The sequence below is a fragment of the Odontesthes bonariensis genome, chromosome 3 (assembly GCF_027942865.1).
Source record: "Odontesthes bonariensis isolate fOdoBon6 chromosome 3, fOdoBon6.hap1, whole genome shotgun sequence".
In the NCBI taxonomy this organism is placed as follows: Eukaryota; Metazoa; Chordata; class Actinopteri; order Atheriniformes; family Atherinopsidae; genus Odontesthes; species Odontesthes bonariensis.
The window spans coordinates 19,702,700-19,720,651 of NC_134508.1; the positions used below are offsets into that span (position 1 = coordinate 19,702,700).

General features: G+C 40.9%; 2 protein-coding genes across 3 annotated transcripts; both read right to left on the reverse strand.

Annotated features, from left to right (window-relative positions):
* Positions 1-1,241: 1,241 nt before the first annotated feature.
* mcrs1 (microspherule protein 1) lies at positions 1,242-6,506 on the reverse strand. 2 transcript variants are annotated; one of them, XM_075460807.1, is made up of 14 exons: positions 6,306-6,506; positions 5,574-5,730; positions 5,264-5,402; positions 4,975-5,139; positions 4,680-4,789; positions 4,474-4,582; positions 4,081-4,219; positions 3,837-3,912; positions 3,718-3,746; positions 3,177-3,269; positions 2,993-3,075; positions 2,820-2,907; positions 2,279-2,406; positions 1,242-2,191 (listed from the first exon to the last, which is right to left on the reverse strand). In XM_075460807.1, the coding sequence occupies exons 2-14, from the start codon at positions 5,726-5,728 to the stop codon at positions 2,105-2,107; spliced, it is 1,401 nt and encodes a 466-aa protein (XP_075316922.1). In that variant the 5' UTR covers positions 5,729-5,730; positions 6,306-6,506; the 3' UTR covers positions 1,242-2,104. The 2 variants fall into 2 exon arrangements, with proteins under 2 accessions (XP_075316922.1, XP_075316923.1); XM_075460808.1 differs by lacking the exons at positions 5,264-5,402; positions 6,306-6,506 and having other exon boundaries at positions 5,574-5,653.
* Positions 6,507-10,305: 3,799 nt separating this feature from the next.
* On the reverse strand, positions 10,306-16,440 carry cyp27b1 (cytochrome P450, family 27, subfamily B, polypeptide 1). Its single transcript, XM_075460809.1, has 9 exons — positions 16,213-16,440; positions 15,567-15,757; positions 13,535-13,725; positions 12,989-13,189; positions 12,267-12,430; positions 12,011-12,177; positions 11,808-11,889; positions 11,472-11,669; positions 10,306-10,419 (listed from the first exon to the last, which is right to left on the reverse strand). Exons 1-9 carry the CDS (start codon positions 16,438-16,440, stop codon positions 10,306-10,308), a joined length of 1,536 nt encoding a protein of 511 aa, XP_075316924.1.
* Between the last annotated feature and the right edge of the window lie 1,512 nt (positions 16,441-17,952).

The window sequence follows — 17,952 nt, forward strand, 5'->3', positions numbered from 1 at the left end:
TATGTCCATGATATTTTGTCTGTGCACTGTAAATCTATCAGTTTCAAGACCCTTCCCGTGAAGTTCTAACCAGGTCGAGTTGATGGTTGAACTACACGTATTTGTATCATTTTCGTTTGGTGACACACAGAAATTTCCGTCTCAGTTTCTTCTTTGCTTTCCAGCTTCTGTAAAAGAGGTTCTAGCTCTATTAGATTCTCGGTCCATTGCGCTACACACAGTGGTTTATTCAGTTGGGTGTGTTACATTAATCTACTGTTTAAAGGTCCCTGCTGTGGAGTTTTATTTTTGTTAGACAAGAGTTTAACATCCATCCATTTTCTATACCCACTTAATCCAATTTAGGGTTGAATGCTGAAATTAAAATCTTTACTCCTCTCGCACTATGTAATAAAACCTAGAGTTACAACCCTGCTGTCTGTTCCTGTTGTCCCTTTAGCACTATCTACAGGCACAGTGTGTACAGTCAGCTGTATATGTGACCTCTAATCAGGTCCCGTTCCTCATACATAAGATAACTTAATTACAGTGTTGCTGACCTGACACAAGTCTGGATTTTCTGTTTTACCAAACCGGTTTAAAATGAATCCGCAACAAGATGAAGAAACAAATACTTTAGCCCAAAACTCTGCAAGCCTACTTATAGTAAGCTGAAACATGTATCATATTTATCCTTTAAAGGTTACTTAGGCTTCCACTGGAAATGTACTGGTGTGCACTGGCATTACTTGTGGTCAAACCGCACTAACTGGTAACACCTGTTTAGCAAACATTGTGGAGCTAAATGTAAAACAAATATCCACACTGCTAATGCAAGAGCACACGTGACACAACACCTCTGTCCAGGAATCTGTTGCGAGCGTAACATACGATCACGCTATTGGTAAATCGAGTGAATAATGATCACGTTCTCAGCTCATCTCAGTTAATACAGGATTTACATGCTAACCCTTCTACATCAAAAGTGTTAGCAGCAGATCGGCCGGAAGTGGGTCATCCACTAATTAGAAAATATGTGCTTCATATTTTGACTGTTCTAATTCTCATGTCACAATGGTTTTGGACCCCTTGGTATCACTGGTATGTTTGTACTGTATACAATAGAGGCGGTTTCATTTTCTTAAGGTGACAGTAAACAGTGTTGAATTTGTATGAATGGGCAAATGTGATTTAAAGTGTAAAGTGCTTTGTGCGGTCAGTATTATTAAGTAGGCTATAAAACATTTAACTTTAGCCATGTATTATTCTGAACAATTTATAGCATATTGGTTTTAAAACAAAACAAAACACACAACTCAGGACTGCAGAGGCAAAACATTCATACAAATGTACTGAAACATCAGGCCAACAGGGTTAAAGGGTAAAAACTTACCAAAGAAATAAGAAAAACGGACATTTAAATGTTTTGAGAGTCCCGGTCAGTACACAGTGGACAGTAGATGCTTCTGTTACCCTTTTCTTATTCCTCACTCATCAATTTGCTTGGAAAACAAAATGTGGAAATGAATGTTTCGCCATGTACGAATCTCACTAAATGTGTAGAATTAGTCCTGATATTTCACATTTTCACAAAAATCCCATGTATGTTGCATTTGATGCAGGATCTGTAGTGCCTCCCACTAGTTTTGTTAACTCATTAAGACCTGAACACAAGTAGAAGTACACTCAAATGTCGCTTTAGGTTCTTATGTTTATATGCAGGACAGAATGTTTCGATCGTAACCTCCAAAAGAACTAAATGAAACCGTATTCCGTATACAAGTTTAATATGTTGAAAAAGCTTCCCTAAAGGATTTAAATACAATGTTCTGAAAAACTGGAAAAAAAACAAGGCAATACCACAAGTGTCTACGTTACAACTTGAAATATCCACACACAACGCAAAAGCTGTTACCATTTTGTTCTGGGACTTAGCGGGCGTCTGTTTAAGATTCACATTTCAGGTTCATGTATAACGGGTCTAATGTCAGTCCAGTTCTTGGTGGCAGTGTGGCCCCACACAGGGCGCCTAGATCCACACGCTGGGATCCACACGCCTGGATCCACACGCTGGGATCCACACGCTGGGATCCACAGGCCGATTCTTCTGCTGGATGGCTGACATTCACTGCTGTGTCATCTTGGCGGCTTCGGCTTTTATTAGTGAGATGAGCTCCAGGTTTATTAGAAACACAAAACGAAGACCTGCAATCTGAAGAAAACGGGTACAGATTTTAAAGTATGACAAAGTTTGTTTCATTTGAATTTTTGTCCGACTCGGTTAGCACCCTCCACCCACCTCCACTACTGAGTTGTTGTTTAGTTTCCACTTGTTGCCCGACAGGACCGGTCTACCGTCAATGTAGATGGGCCGTCTGCCCTCATTAGCAATGAAGAAGTCTCCATTATTTTTCAGTTTAATGACTCCTGTCAACACAAATGGCAAATACAACCTGATTAAACATGAGCGGTTGGTAATAAGTAGTTTCTTCATGACATCGATAACATTGAAAAGCTCCTGCCATAGAGATAACACACAGATATTGCTCCCCAAGTGGCAACATTCGTGTTTTCTTTACACAGGTGTGGATACGTCAAACCGTATATTAATGTTTATCTGATGGCCAAATTCAAATGTTCTGACTGGAAGTGCAATTTGTGCAATTACAAATAAAAACAGAAATAGACAAACAGAAATAGACGTGGCTGTCTCTCAGATTAAACATCACAACATTAAATAAACACATTAAAACACTCAAATGGAATATATTCGGGTGTTGGAAACTCTCCCGATGGTTGCCAGTAACCAACATCAGATTGTTTTGATTTTGTTAAAACACCTTGTTTTCTTGATATTTTCCAGGCAGGCCCCTCTAGTGACAGATCTACATCCACCTGCTTGTCCTTTGTCGCTCTCCCCAGTGTGATCTGTATAAACAGAATTGTGGCGATAATTAGCATCTCAGCGAAAATTCGTCTGTTGCAGTTAAACTCTGTTTGATTTTGTTCTCACCTCTCTCGATCTCATGAGGTATCGCACCATTCTTCCCCGTAACGCTGCCAGTGTCTGGTTGTCAAAGTCGGGCATGCTCATCCCTGGTGCCAAAGTACAAACGACACAAAGATGAGTTCCACAAATTTCAATTCCTCAATGCAAATATATATATGTATAAAAAATGCTTCTTAAGTTAACACACCCGTGATGCTGTCAACGAGAACCTGCCATCGAGGCAGCTCCTGCTCCAGCTGCCTGATTTCCTTTTTCTGGTGACGATCTGAAATCATCAGCTCTGAAAGGAGACGACAAAGTAAACCAGAGGCCGTATTCCAGAAAAAAAATAAAATAAATAAATCAGTTTTTCACTCTCAGTAAGAGGTCTGACTCAGCCCAATCAGAGCGTATTAAAGCAGACGCCAAATTTCGAGTCCAGTTTTGACCTTCGACCACAAACATCAAATGAATTCATCCTTGACCCAAAGTCAAGATTTGAATTTTAACAACGAGCGACCCAAAACACAACGTGACTGTCACCAGAGGGACGGCAAGAAGAATCACAGCTCTTCCTCAACAACAAATCAAAACCTTTGACATACTTTAGCTTTGACTTTCATTCGGAAAACAAAACAAAATTAAGCTTCTGAGCTTCATACTCCATTCACAAAGGACACAACCATTGTCACTCAAGCTGTGCGTGTCAAAGTGCAGTAAAAGGGTTTGCTCAAAATCTAAATTCTTACCATGCTCCAACACCTCATCTCTACTTTCCCTGTGTTAAAGAAATAGAAAACATTAGTGCTCAAGAGTCAGGGAGAATTGGCGTATAAACATACACGAATGTGAACAGAGGTAGGCTTACTTTAACTTCACATCATCAACCATCTGCTCAGCATCAGAGAAGTTGAGGACTTGGTCACCTTTAGGGAGGGGCTGTACTGCAAAGGACAATCGGTCGACAACGCTGTTAAATATGGTGCGTTATTATTGTGTCCAAAATAATATGATAACAGACAAGTTAACATGCTGTGTGTTTTTGTTTTCAACTGCAAAATAAATCAAGCCGCTTTGAAATGTTTGAGGATTTTAATGTGAACGCAGCTCACCGCTCTGATCATCCAGTAGGTAGTACTGTTTGAGCAGCTGCCAGTGCACCAACAGACTCTTGGGCGTGCGAGAAGGGTGAAAGACACCGGGGTGTTTGCTCAGAAGCTCCTGAAATATGTCCAGTTTGGGCTGACTAGTCTGTTTGAATAAAAAAATATTACACAAACCCTTCGTGAACAAAGCGACACAGTGCAGAAATGAAAAACGTGCGCTATGTGCCACGGGCTGCTAAACAAATGAGCACATGACGAACCTCCAACACAGCACCTACAAACAGTTGCTTTCCATAACTATGAACCACAATGTCTCAATAAATCAGGCATTGAAAACTTAACCTTAACTAGTCTTATACTTCCATAAAAGACAGATTCCTGGGGTATTACGTCCCTTACCGAACCAATCTTGGCCAGCAGCGACTGCTCAGCTTGACCGAAGAGGGCTTTGCTTTGGATTGCTGCGATTGCTTCCGGGTGAAGCTGCCGCATGGCCTGCCACGCCAGCCTGAACATACGGACGAGACAAAACCAGAGATGTGTTTTCACGAAGATTGAAGAACAGAGGCGTAATGAATGTAAAAAATAAATAAATAGTCTCTTACTTTGAGATGACGGGATCATACAGCAAAGCGTACCACCTCTCCTTAATTTCCCGCAAAGTGAAGCGACAACTGAACTTGACACCCAGATGAACCGACGTTAGGTCAGTAGTCTGAGGAAAAATACACACACACACACACACACACACACACACACACACACACACGGGTTAGCTCATTAGATCACAAACTGACCAAAAGAAAAAAAAGAGCCACAAAAGTGAACTAGTCACGTGAATTAAGAACAAGGTGCACATGTTTTAGCAATGACCTCAAGCTTTTCTTTCCTGTTGCTCACCTGTAACACAGCATTTATTAGTAGTAGATCATCAGTAGGCTTCCATCGTCCCAAGTCTTTAGTAATATGTAAAGGCTGCTTGCTTTTCTTCACTCTTTTGGCCATAGGTGCAGGGTTTATGACCATTGTGAGAGGGGGTGTGAGAGCACTTCCTGTTTTTGTCACCTGACAAGGAAAGAAATATAATACAAAAAAATCCATCAATGTATTCCTCTGTCCTATGAGAGTTTATCACATTTCTGCCTAAAGATCCTTTAAGAATCAGGATTATCTTTTGGGTCTTGTATACCTTTTTTTTCTCACTAGATGAAGGTTCACTTCCCGAACAGCGGACAGGCTCTATGACAGGGGGGCCTTTGACTCTACTGGATGACTTCACAAGACTGCTCTCCACAAGCTCATCATCAAACTTCTTTCTCTTTATTGACCTTATTGTGTAAGGACATTATTGTGTCGACATGTATACAGCAGATCTTTAATATTTGTTGATTATCCACATAAATACAAAGTATGTGAAGCAACATATTTTCATGTTTTACTTTTATTTTATACCTATGCTAGTTGGAAGGGTTAAATATACAAAGGCTTATGAATCAAACCTGGATGAACTTCTCCGCTTGGGTACACCACTGCCAAAGGGTTGTGTTGCCGTCCTTTTCACATCTTTTACACCAAGTGACTCCTCGTCCTCTGACCGACTCTGAACGCCAGCTACTCCCATCGGCGCACCAACCACATGATCACCAGCCTGCATCTCTTCATTCACACGAGGAAGAACATAAGGAAATAGTTCAAATGTAAGAAAATAGACCCTACACATCGGTTGATGAGGACTAGACTATTTTTAATGACCCTCAATGAAAATTTAACTTAGACATAATTAATTTATTTTTAAAAAGTCTCCTTCTCAGTCGATAATAAACTTTGTTAATGTAAACACAATTTCAGTTAAGATGAGTTAGAAACATACAATAATAATTTTATAATTTCGTAATAATAAGACTTTCGTAATAATCAGCATGATGGATTTAAGTCTCAGGCAAAACCATGTTATGCTTTATCTTTGTACCTTTGTTTACATGTATTGTTAACACAGGGCCTCTCATTTTTTGAATATATAGTATGGCTTGGAGTTTTCAATTAATAACTGCAGCAAGCTATATCATGATCACAGACAATAACCCACTACAGTGTGTGTGGCTAGACGATGTAGATTTGTCAAAATAATGTAGGTTTAAGTGGCTAGCTAACGTTAGCTTAGCTAACACAGCCAACTTGCGATTGCTAACGTTGGGTAACTAAGGAGCTAATACAACTAGCCTACGACTCACCTTTATTGGTTATTTTCTTTCGTTGTGGTGTAAGATTGGTTTATTTGGGTTTAAAATAATTTACTTTTGCCTATTAGCAATACTAAGTTGCCTCAAAAACATGTCTAACTCAAATATTTCACGTCCACCTTATTAGCATTAGCCCCTCGGCTACATAGTTGTTTTCTTCCTGTGTGGTTTGGTCGCTGTAGGAAAACAGCCTTTACGGCGCACTACTGCCGCCATCTGGACTGGAATAATACAAACCTGGGTCTTCTTAACCACTGTATTGCCTTAAAATCTTCTATTTACAAAAAATTACTTGGGTTTAAAACAGTATTCATATCATAAGACCTAGAGTCATTGTTATTAAAGGTTGAATAGTTTTAAGATATGTTCGGGGCATTTATTTCGTCAAACTCATTTTTTAGAGACATATTTTTCGTAATTTTGCCCTTATGTCAAGGAAAAAGTAGCCAAGATGTGGTTGTGAGGGGAGTATGGTTTGAAGCTTCAACTGAAAGAGTTTGAAAATATATATGTAATTAATCTTTAAGGGATTGTTGCCAGTTTACTGACTCCATTTTCACAGTTTCCAGTCATTTTGAATTTGTCAAAAAAAAGAAAAAGTTGGTTTAATGGCCGGCTGTTGCCTCAGTATTTCAAAACAGTACAAAGAGATCTGAGGATTAGTCGAAGTGTTTGATTTGCATTTGGTAGCTGCGAATGGGAAATCCTGATATACGTTTAAAAAAGGAGTCAATGTAATTTACGGATGCCATCATTAGGCTTTAAAGATAAAGCTGACCAATCTAAAAGACAGCAGAAACTAACACATTGTGGCATCAATTCCATGCCCTTCAAGCTGGAACTGATAAGCATTTGCTGTGCATTGGTGCTGTGTGAAAGTACAGAGCCTTGCATGGGGAGTCAAACCTGATCTATTACTGATACGCCTCTGAGCCAGCAATGGAGGCAGTAAAAGAGGTGAAACGGGCTGGAGATGAACATGTGGCTGACTGACAGAGGAGAGTTAGAAGTCACTGAGTCACTGGTGATGGAGTAACAGCTGATAGAAGTAACTGTGTAACTTCTGAGATGCGGAGAGCTATAAAGTCTGTTTCTTACTCACCCCAAAAGCTGCTCAGTTGATGATTGTTTAAAAAAAAAAGCACACACTGCAAAAGCAACCCACACGCTTCGTTAGGCAAAAAAAAAGGAATATTCTCAAAATATCTGAGATAGTCACATGGTGACCTTAACCCAACAGATCATCTTTTCATCTCCCTGAAATGATTTCCATCCAATTATCAAAATGAGTCCTTAAATTACAGTTTTGAGCCTGTGAAAATGGAAAGGCTTAACAAACAAACTATTTTCCTTTTCAAATTCCCATGAATTAAAGCTGAAAAATCTATACTTCAGTCACATCTTGATTGCTTCATATGTGCAGAGGTGAAATTACAAAACTTTTGAAAAAAAATACCCATGTACCCGTCAGCGTGTGAAAATCAAAGATTTTAAAAGTTTCAAATCAATTCTTTATCTCATCACACCTTCCAATAAACCAAAAAAAACACAGGGAGAGGTACTGTTGGACTCAGTTTCACAGTCCTAATGGGAGGGGATTTATTGTATTTCATGCTTAAAAGACCACGTCTCACTTTTTTTTTCATTTCCTCAACAGGAATCTAAAACCTTGCCAGTACAGTTTTATGGTATTCAGAGTCTCCTTAGAAATGTACACAGTATAGGGTAATAAAACCAGCATTACTCTAAAATCCAGTAGTATTTGTCCCTTGTTTGTTCACCAACATCTATGCCACTGGAATATTGCGAACAGGAGAGAGGGATGTGAGAGAGAGAGTTCAATATATGTAGGGAAACAACAAACGCGTGTCATGATTTCACACAAAAATGACTCACTGCCTCATCATTGGTAATGATCAGTGAAGATTGTGTGCATGTGTTTAATCTCTTTCCGGCATCTGAAGGCCTGAGGAAGTTTGAGAACCCCCCCCCCACACACACACACACAAACACTCCTCTCTAGTGAAATACTTATGAGTTCTCTAACTCCTTATTTCTTGCATATTAAACATCTTACAAGCACAGCACACACATCAAATACACGTGACTGCAACAATAAATGTTTCAAGGCCAAAACAGCATGAGCTCCTGCATATTAGATCAGTGTTCCAAATTTGCGGAACAAGTTGCAAAGCAGAAAGTGGATCCAAACATTCACCCACAGTTGCTGCACCACAGCTGTGTGCCAGGTGGTTATTCATTGGTATGAAAGTGATGGTAAAAGTGATGGCATCCATTTTCTATACCCACTTAAAGGCGGGGTAGGGGATTTTTTTTCTGGAAAATTTTTTTAGATATTGCTTGAAATACTCTTCACACCCCCATTGCAACCAATTAATTAAAAGTTTTGACACAAATATGAAAAGTTTTAGTGGCCTCTAGAACGTACAATCTAGGAAAAACAGTATCCAATCATACTGAACGGACCGTTAACGATGATTGGATTCTGATGCCGTCTATCAAACTGCAATCTGCTCCTCCCTCCCCCTCCTTCCCCCTGTGCGCGTACCCTGCTCCGTGAACGTCCAGAAGCTTGGCAGGAAGCTAAACTAGAGCCAGCTTGGCTAGCACCTAGCATTATTAAACGTATAGTTAGCATAAACTAAATACGGCAACGATCGATGCTTGCTGTCAGAACAGCGCTCGTGCGCGTTCATGTACTCTAGAGGCGTGCCTTCGGGGGGAAAGTGAAGAAAAGGGTTGGGACTTTTTACCTGTGTATTTTCAAAATGCAGCTTCGCTGGACTCAAAATCCAGGATCTCCTACCCTACCTTTAAATAAAAAAAAGAAATTACACTTTTTTTTTTTTTTTTAAAGTTTGATCGGCTTAGGACCTAATCTGATGCAGCTGATGGTGTTACAGCAGACTCAAATGCAGAGTGTGCAAGAGGGAATCAAATAAAGAAACGGGTGACATCAATAATGAAAACATGATTCTCCCGGCTTGGCCCAAAATAAACCGACAAACAGGCAGAAAAAACAATTCAAAACCAATTTTATTGACAAAAAAAAAAAAAAGTAAAGGCTTTAAAGTGCGTTAAATTAGAATAAATACATTTTTCACATCCTTAACCTTTGGAAAAATAATGCACCATCGCTAAAAGTAAGTTTCATTGTAAAAAGAAAATGTATATGCCGATGGCCCAGCGCTGCGCTGAAGAACTGAATAAAATATCTACACCGAATCATAAAGATTGAGAATATCTATGTCTGAAATGTCATTGGCACAAGATATTCCTACACAGAAATATTCAGAATAGCTGCCTGTTTTTAAAATACCAGTAGTACTACTTTGCCCCATAAACACCTTATAAAGCACACCTGCATCATCATATCGAACATCAAATCTACAACAGGTGTCTCCGTGCACCGGTCCGAGGCCCTCCTAATATTCTGCATCTTACTATCCTGGACATATAAAGAAAAGATTTTTTTTTTTTTTTTTAAATCAAAAGTTCACATGACCTGAACAAAGAGGAAACTGCTGGTGCCGAAGATCACAATCTAGAATCAGATCCAAGAGTGGATTTCTAGATTCACGAATAATCTGCTTTGAACACTTGTTTCATCGCAAATTCCAACCAATGCAACATTGTTCGACACATTTTAGTGCTTTAACTAAAAGTTATGGAGGGGTCTTGTTTGTCACTAGATCAAATTCGTTGTCACAACTCTTTCAGTAAGAACTGCTTCCCCGATGAGCCGTCAGCCCTCATCTTTCTTCCATTATCGCTTCTCATATCAGCCAGCACTCACTGGGCCACAGAGGAGGAGGCCGTTGCTCTTAACTGTGTCAAAGTTTGAAGACCCGCTCTTACGTGAGCCACCAGCCGGCTCACGGTTGGTGTGATAACACTGTCCGCTAGATCTCCTCATGGCCCAGAGGGGACCAGTGTTCACTCGTGTAACTGTCCAGCTCAGGAGAGTAGGTCATCGTTCAATAAACTGGAGGCTAATGGCATTTTCAGGAACTAGAAGAGTGCGTGTCATCGGCTTCACGGAAACTCCCTCTGGGTCCGGCTTCACATCGAACTCTATCAGCATCTAATGAAAGCAGAGTAAACGGATTAGCAACAGAGCCGCTAAAAATAAAGAAATAACACAAGTGCAGGGTAGTGACTGGGAAATCCCTGGACAACATAAGCCAATTCATTCATTAGGAGCTGGATTTGCATAATTACTTAAAGCCCTTTCTTTCAGTTTGACATTGTTCCAAGATAAAGCTCTGCAAGAGGACTTGTAGAAAACACAGCACGAAATCCTTTAAGCTGCAGTCTGCAGGATTTGTTGTTGTCATACGTAAAGTCCTAATTTTTGGCATTTTAAGAGTTTACATGATCTATCAGAACGCTTGAAGTTGAAAACGGTGACCTCCGTAGTCGCTAAAATGCAAGAAATGCTTATTTTTTAACCGAAAAATAAAAAGTTATTCAACTTCCTGTCCCGCCCCATCAAAACACATGAGAACTCGTGCACGTCTAAGTGCACGCCAGATGCGCGTACACGACCTCATTCATCAACTCACCTGTCATTTGCGATCATGGAAGACACAGTAAGTAGACTAGCCCGCAATGAAGTTCAATAGTCTAGATAAATAAGCGTGGGGACGAGCCTACCTTGTATCGCGCGTGCACAATCGGTGATTGACAGCCAGCAGAGCCCAGCTCGTAAACCTGATTGGTTACCTTTTACCGGTCCGGTCTGCAATTTTGTAAACAAACCTGCTGGCTTTGGAGGGACCTAGCGGGACATATGGGGGACCTAGAGAACTCATTTTTTTTGTATTGGGGTATTTAATGTACTACTTTCAGAATCCCCGGACAGTTCCAGGCATTATGCTTGAAAAAGAGTTGCAGACTGCAGCTTTAACTGAACCACTGTGTAAATGACTTGCACCTGAATGTGACAGTTGCATTGCCTGCATCTTATACATTTTCATGGCTAATACTGCTCTTACCTAAAAAGATTATCTGCTGAATAGACAATGCTTAGAGAAGCTGTGCAACGTTTCAGCCGTTTTTTTAGGTGAATCATATGTCAAATACCTGTTCTCAAAGGTTGAAAATAAATAATTCGACAAAGCCAAGTCAACTCACCCGGGAAAGAGCGAGGTAGAGCTCCAGCTCAGCAATACGACGACCTATGCAGCTGCGTTTTCCCACGCCAAAGGGCACAGAGGCATACGGATGATAAGCCTGGTCTTTCTTGAACCAGCGAGAGGGCTGGAAGGCGTGCGGGTTTGGAAACACTGCGGGGTCCCGTGATGTTGCAAAGTGGCATAAGGTAATCAGAGTCTGGAAGGGAAGAATTTGTGGTCAAATGCGTGTTGAATGCATACAAAAGGAGCCAAGTGTCCATCAAAGTGACAGGATTTGAGTCTAAATAGTTCTTGACTACCAGAAACATGCAGGAAGAATGGTGTTAAGACTCACATTTTTGGGGATTAGGTAGCCTCCAACCTGGATATCTTTGTCTGTGATGACCCTTGCATTAGCAGGAATAACTGGGTACAACCTGAAACCCAAAAAAGTTCAGTGTCAGCCTAAACTAAATTTGGAGACTCTGAATTTAAAAAAAAAAAAAAAAAAAAAAAAAAAAAACAATCTCCAAACAGCTGAAACCCTTTGACTTATACCTGAGAACCTCTTTGACTGTGGCCTTAAGGAGAGGCATGCGGGCCACATCTGCAGCCTCCGGTATCCTTCGACCCTCCAGCACACTCAGCACCTCCTTCCTGAGCGAGTCCTGCACCTCTGGGTGACGGGACAGCTCATATAACGACCAGGACAGAGTGCTGGAGATCTGAAACAACACATAGGAGGTTTTAACTGGCTGTTGGACTGAAAGAAGAACCCAGCGAAGAAGCTGACAGAAAGTAGACTCATTCCTACCGTGTCGACTCCCGCAAGAAGCAGCTCTGTGACGTTGCTGTAGACAGTCTTCATGGGCAGCCCCGTCTGTGACAGGAAGTAGGTGAGATAATGACCCTCCACCTTCTCTCCTCTTGCAATCTTCTCCGCTTCGGCAGCCACACGCTGGTCAATGTGACCTTTTGCTACAGACACAAGGAGATCAGAGGCCATGATGAAAAAGATGACTTAAGCCGACTGACACAAACACATTAACTGCCATGTTCAGGACTTCTGGCTCATTTTAGGCCAGATGATCTTGTAGTGCGTGAGGGTTAAAGACTTTAATTCCGCTGCTACCCGATCTCGGGTGATTATTTTAAACATGTTTGATGTCTCAGATCTGCATAAGACTTGTGAGAGCGGTCAGGATGACATCGCACAGCTGAGTGAAAACCCCCAAAAGCCACTGAGAAGAGATGAGCTTGGAAGAAGAATCTGAAAACAGCATGTTCCACCTAAATGTTTGTTTGGTTCCATAAAGTAGTTTAAACTTAATACATTCATACTTTTTTTAAGATTGTGCTTTTTAAATGTAGTTTGTCACCAAATCAATCTTGAATCGTAACTACAAAGGGTTTTGTTAAAAAAAAAAGAAGAAAAAAACTAATTGTGAACACAATTGTCACTCAAATCAGGTACGCGGCCATTTCCTACAACACTGAAACCAATCTCAAGCCTCACAGTCGCTGAGGAAAACCTACCAAAATCGAACATGTAGTCCCAACACTGACAAAAGACATTCCAGGGCTTAGGGAACAGCTGATGCAGCCAGCTCGGCATGGCCATGGTAAGAAGCGTCATTACAAACATGGTGTTGATCGACCGGATGAAACGCTCCGTCTCTTCGGGTACAACAGGAGCCAGGCAACCGATTCTGGTTTCAAACAACACTGAAGAAATACCTGTCAGACACAAGAAGAGGTGAAGAAGATGAGTAAACTGGAAGCTCTGGGTGCAAAATAGGTTAAAAACAGGCTTGAAGTCAAATCAAATTTTTCAGGTATCCCACCAACAAAGCCCATCAACACAACAGGTGAGGATGAAGTTAAACAATAAAGGGTATCTTCTCCGTCTCCGCAGGACAAAGGGTGCTCGTTGTTGAGCTTGCCGGGCATTGAAGGGCATGTATGTGTTATCATGCCGGTAAAATAGCATAGTTTTCCTGCATGTAGTTGGCCTAATTACCAATGATTACACCTTGTAGTGATGCGTAATGTTACTGCTCCCGAGACAACATGAAACCTTACCCTCAAGGCCGAAGCGATAGAACTCGCTGGCGATGTCGGTAACGAGGCCATGAGGCTGTCTGCAATGGCGAAGTTTGGCAATGAGGTCACTGACGACAGTGTTCAGGGTTTTATCGTAAGCTTCCACCACCTTCGGTCGGAGCATGTGCTTCCCCAGGAGACTCCTCACTGCCTGCCACTCCTCCCCCTCGCTACACACACACACACACACACAGGGTAAGTTAATAGTGGTATATAGATTTGGATAAGCATCTAAATGCAGATAAAACAGGATTTATACACTCATCTTCAACACCGGACTGGTATATGGTAAGAGAGTAAATAAATAACTAGAAAAAGCTGTTCCTGCGAAACAGCAGTGAGAATGCTGATAAACTGAACATGCAAAAAAGCTGGAAAAAGTTCAATTTCAGTAGAAAACCAGTAGCTGAAGTCTTGGTTGAAGGAGGTTGAAGGTAAAAAGACAATAGGGGAACGCTTTGAAACTGCTGGAAAAACTGCAGAAGACGTGAAGGGTTCATAACAACAGAAGGATTTCAAGCAGAATGAAAATAAGTGAAAATTGGAACCTTAAATTGAATTGTAAAAGTGGGAAAGTGACAGCTGGAGACCATTTCAACACAGAGATGAACTGTTCACATGAAAAAGTTCAAAAGGTTAAATGGAGCACCACAACACTGATCTTAAATGGGAAACACACAGAGAAGAAAGAAATGGTTTCATTCAAAGCAGCTAATTTGAACAATGGCCTGGAATGAAATGGGTTCACATTTTGGTTCAGGGAGAAATGAGTCTAGTACTGAATAAGTCCAACATGAAGTAAAGCAAAGCACACAAACAGTGAGGCTGTGAACTTCTGAGCCTCTCAGGGAGATGCTTCTGTCTGTTATAGAGTCTCATGTGAAAAGAAACCCAAAAGAATTGACACGGTGTCCCTCAGTGTGACATGGCTCAAGTGGTAGGAAACAGTTCAGAGCAGTGTCCATCAGGTTTAAAAGGTAGAAACACATTTCAGCAAGTAAAATGGAAAAAAGCACCAGGGATAGAGGAACGCGCTGATGTAGTTTTTATTTCAATCGACTGCAAGACGTGGGAACGATTAAAAAAAAAAAAAAAAAAAAAACACATGACATTTCTGTTCTCCAAAAATCTGTCCAAAAGTTAACACTGCAGACAATGGAGAGCTTTGAGGTGTTTCTCTTGCTTGTGAGGCTCATAGCTCAAATTCTGCAAGTCTCAGCTCTTTGGTTGTCACATTGGCTGAAAGAGGACAAATATTCCTACGTTTTGATGGTAACATTATGCCTGTGGGTTAAAAATTATGGACACAGAGACAGGTTAAACCCTTTTTTTCTGAAGAATCTTTCTGTGCTCTGCCTCATATCTACACATGACATACATTGTAATCACAGAAATCACCAAAAAAAATTTACAATAATTTTAAACTGATATTTCAAAGTTGGCTGAATATTTGAAAAAGCTGCATCATTCAGTAATAGCTGAATGTCTTGTGAACCATTTGAAAGTTTGAATGGCGTCTCTAGCTGAAAGCTGAAGTATTTAGGTTTCAAAGAGGAGGACGTTTTTGAAGGATTTTAAAGACTTTACATTCATTTCAATGACGGGAAAATTTGAATAAAAGTTTAATATTTAAAAAATTTAGAAATTCCAAAAGTCATAGCAGGGATCTCCCGAAAGAGCTGAACGTTTTGATATACAAATGGATGAAATCGCCGAAAAACGGGCGGAATAAGAGAAACAACTGAATCAGCATTCTCCCAAATAAGCCTTGTGTTTCAAGTCTGGCTATCCTATCATTTACATGGAAGAATCCTCATCTGTGTCGGACTGCCTCCTTCAGTTCATTCCACTGAAGTGAACGAGCAGATTATATCACTGGCTGTTCATCATCTTCAGTTCAACACTGAGGGAACCTCTGGTGTTTAATCACCAGAACCAATCAGGGGAAGGAAAAAAAAGAGGATAGAGATAGAGGAGATTAGACACGTTCAAAAAGGTGCACTATACTCACGATGTTAAAAGTCCGCAGTGATGTCCCCTGAGCGTCCTGTAGTCTTTCCAGGAGGACAGGTTGGAGCGCATGGGGTGCTGACCCTCCTGCCTCAGGACCTGCTCTATGAGCGCTGGATCAGCCACATGAACAGTCAGAATGGGGCCAAAGCTTGCCTTCCACATGGGGCCATATCGATTCACTCCTTCCACCTGGGGCACGAGACAAAGACTTGTTAAACCCTTCCTTGCAGGCTATATAAAGACTATAGTTCTCATATTCAGTATGCTGAGTCCATAACTTTGAAGCTCAAAAGAGGATACCTTAAAGCTTTGCAAGAAACTGACTTGCACCGAAGATGCACGAGCTCAGACTAAAATGGAAAGCTCGCACACCAAGTGGGCTTTAATAAAATAACGAGTTTTGACCAGACCAAATAAACACACATCATATGGTCCAAAATTCTTACTTGTGCATATGGTCTAACAGTGTTTAATGGAACTTGTGTGTGTATGAAACATATCCGACATGACTTGTCATTCAGCCCTAAATGCATTTAAAAAAAAAAAAAAAAAAAAACACGAGGAGAAGTTCAGATAAAAGTGTTTTGACTTGTGTCCATCTAAAATGCAACGTGTGTAGCCACTTTGTAACTTCACCTCCTTACCTGCAGCTCGTGCAGCCGTGACAGACCCCCCCTGGCTAATAAATCCCAGACAAAGCTGGGGAGTGACGGTCCGGGCATGTCGCCCAGAGTCTTCAGCGCCTTCTGCTTGCCGGCCGCCGGCCCGGCTGCTGCGCTCTCAGCCCACCTGTCCATCCACTTGAGCAGGGGGAGGGCACTCCGGCCGGTTACTCGAAGAGCTTGCTGCAGCATCCTTGTCACAAAGATCATGGAGCGCTGTTCGAACGCGAAAGCTACGGATGCCGGTGCTCATTTTGTTACCGCGGCTGGAGGCTGTATTTATAACGCACGACCTGTTCCTCGAATCCTCGGGGAAAAAAAGCTGCAAATTTTCTGATTTTGGGCCAATCATGGGTGTAAAGGCTCGCCAGGTCCCGCCCCGCCAAGATGGAACTACTAAGGCGTGAGTTGGGAGGGTGTGTCCAATCAGAGGGCTGAGCTGCGACCATCCCAAAGATAGCACACGTGAAAATCCTGGATAAATAAGACATGACTGGTGTATGGACTCAGGCTTATCTTTATCTCCTCCGAGAAGCACTTTGCCCTCCAATAATCCTTTAAATTGACACTTTTCGGGTGATCCCCTCCAAAGTCATTGTTACTTGAGGTTTCATTTTTCTGAAAGGTGGTAATCTGGTCTATTTGTGGCAAGAAGTGTGTTTCATCCTACAGACAAGAAAAGTACAAATCAGGCTGTTGATCCAATAACTAAAAGTGGCATAAATATCATTATTAAGCCAGTGTTTAAAACACAACTGAATTTCTTTAAAATATATATATATATAGCTTCCCTCTGTCTTCACCAGATCTGATTGTGCTTTGTTTACCCAGCAGCAATGACCAATTATTTTTGCTGACTTGGTGGTTTCCACGTGAGAGAAAAAAAAATCCTGACCTGATTCTGTTTGAACTGGAATTTGTCCAAAGCGCAGTATGTGTGAAGTAACAGCCCTGAAGTTGTAGGCTACTCAGAATCTGCTCTGACATTTGAGGTTGCATTAACTGTAGGCTTTAACTAGAAACCTTATTTCAGAGAAACACAGAGGACTGACTGCCAGCTACAGGAATAAAGACTGTTCAGGTTGGAGGACAGGGATGTGTTTGCTGCAGTTAATATACAACTCACAGAGTTTCACTTAAGCATTATGGTACCTTCAAACACATTAAATGCCTACAAGACATGCTTCTTCTTTTATTTCTTTTCTCCTTATTAAATGGCAAAAAGAAAAAGAAAAAAAAAGCTTGTGGCATTGATATTTGCAAATCAGAAGTTAAACAGATAAAAAGCTGATCATTATGTAGTGAATAGGCTACATTCAGGTAAATTCATAAACATTTTCCTGTGATATCTTAAGACAACCAATGCAAAGCCTCAGTGAAAGTTGACCCTTTCAAAGAAAGACCACAAAATACATGTGGATTCCCATACAGTTACACAATGCAGTAAAATCCGAAACAAACAGGTACATGGGTGACATTTTGTGCATCAAAAATAGTTGAACATCCTTTAATTTCAGTATAACTCTAAAATGGTATTCTAAAAGTAATGTGCTGTAGGACTGTTTAAAGCATTGTAGTTCTGCCGTGATGTCTGCGTGGAAACCCTCTGAGATTTAAACTTTATGATTGAATAACCACGCTTTAAGCAACCTTTTAACCACGTTAAATCATACGTTATAAACATAACAATGAAAGCCAAGTGCTACAGGGCATAAGGAATGT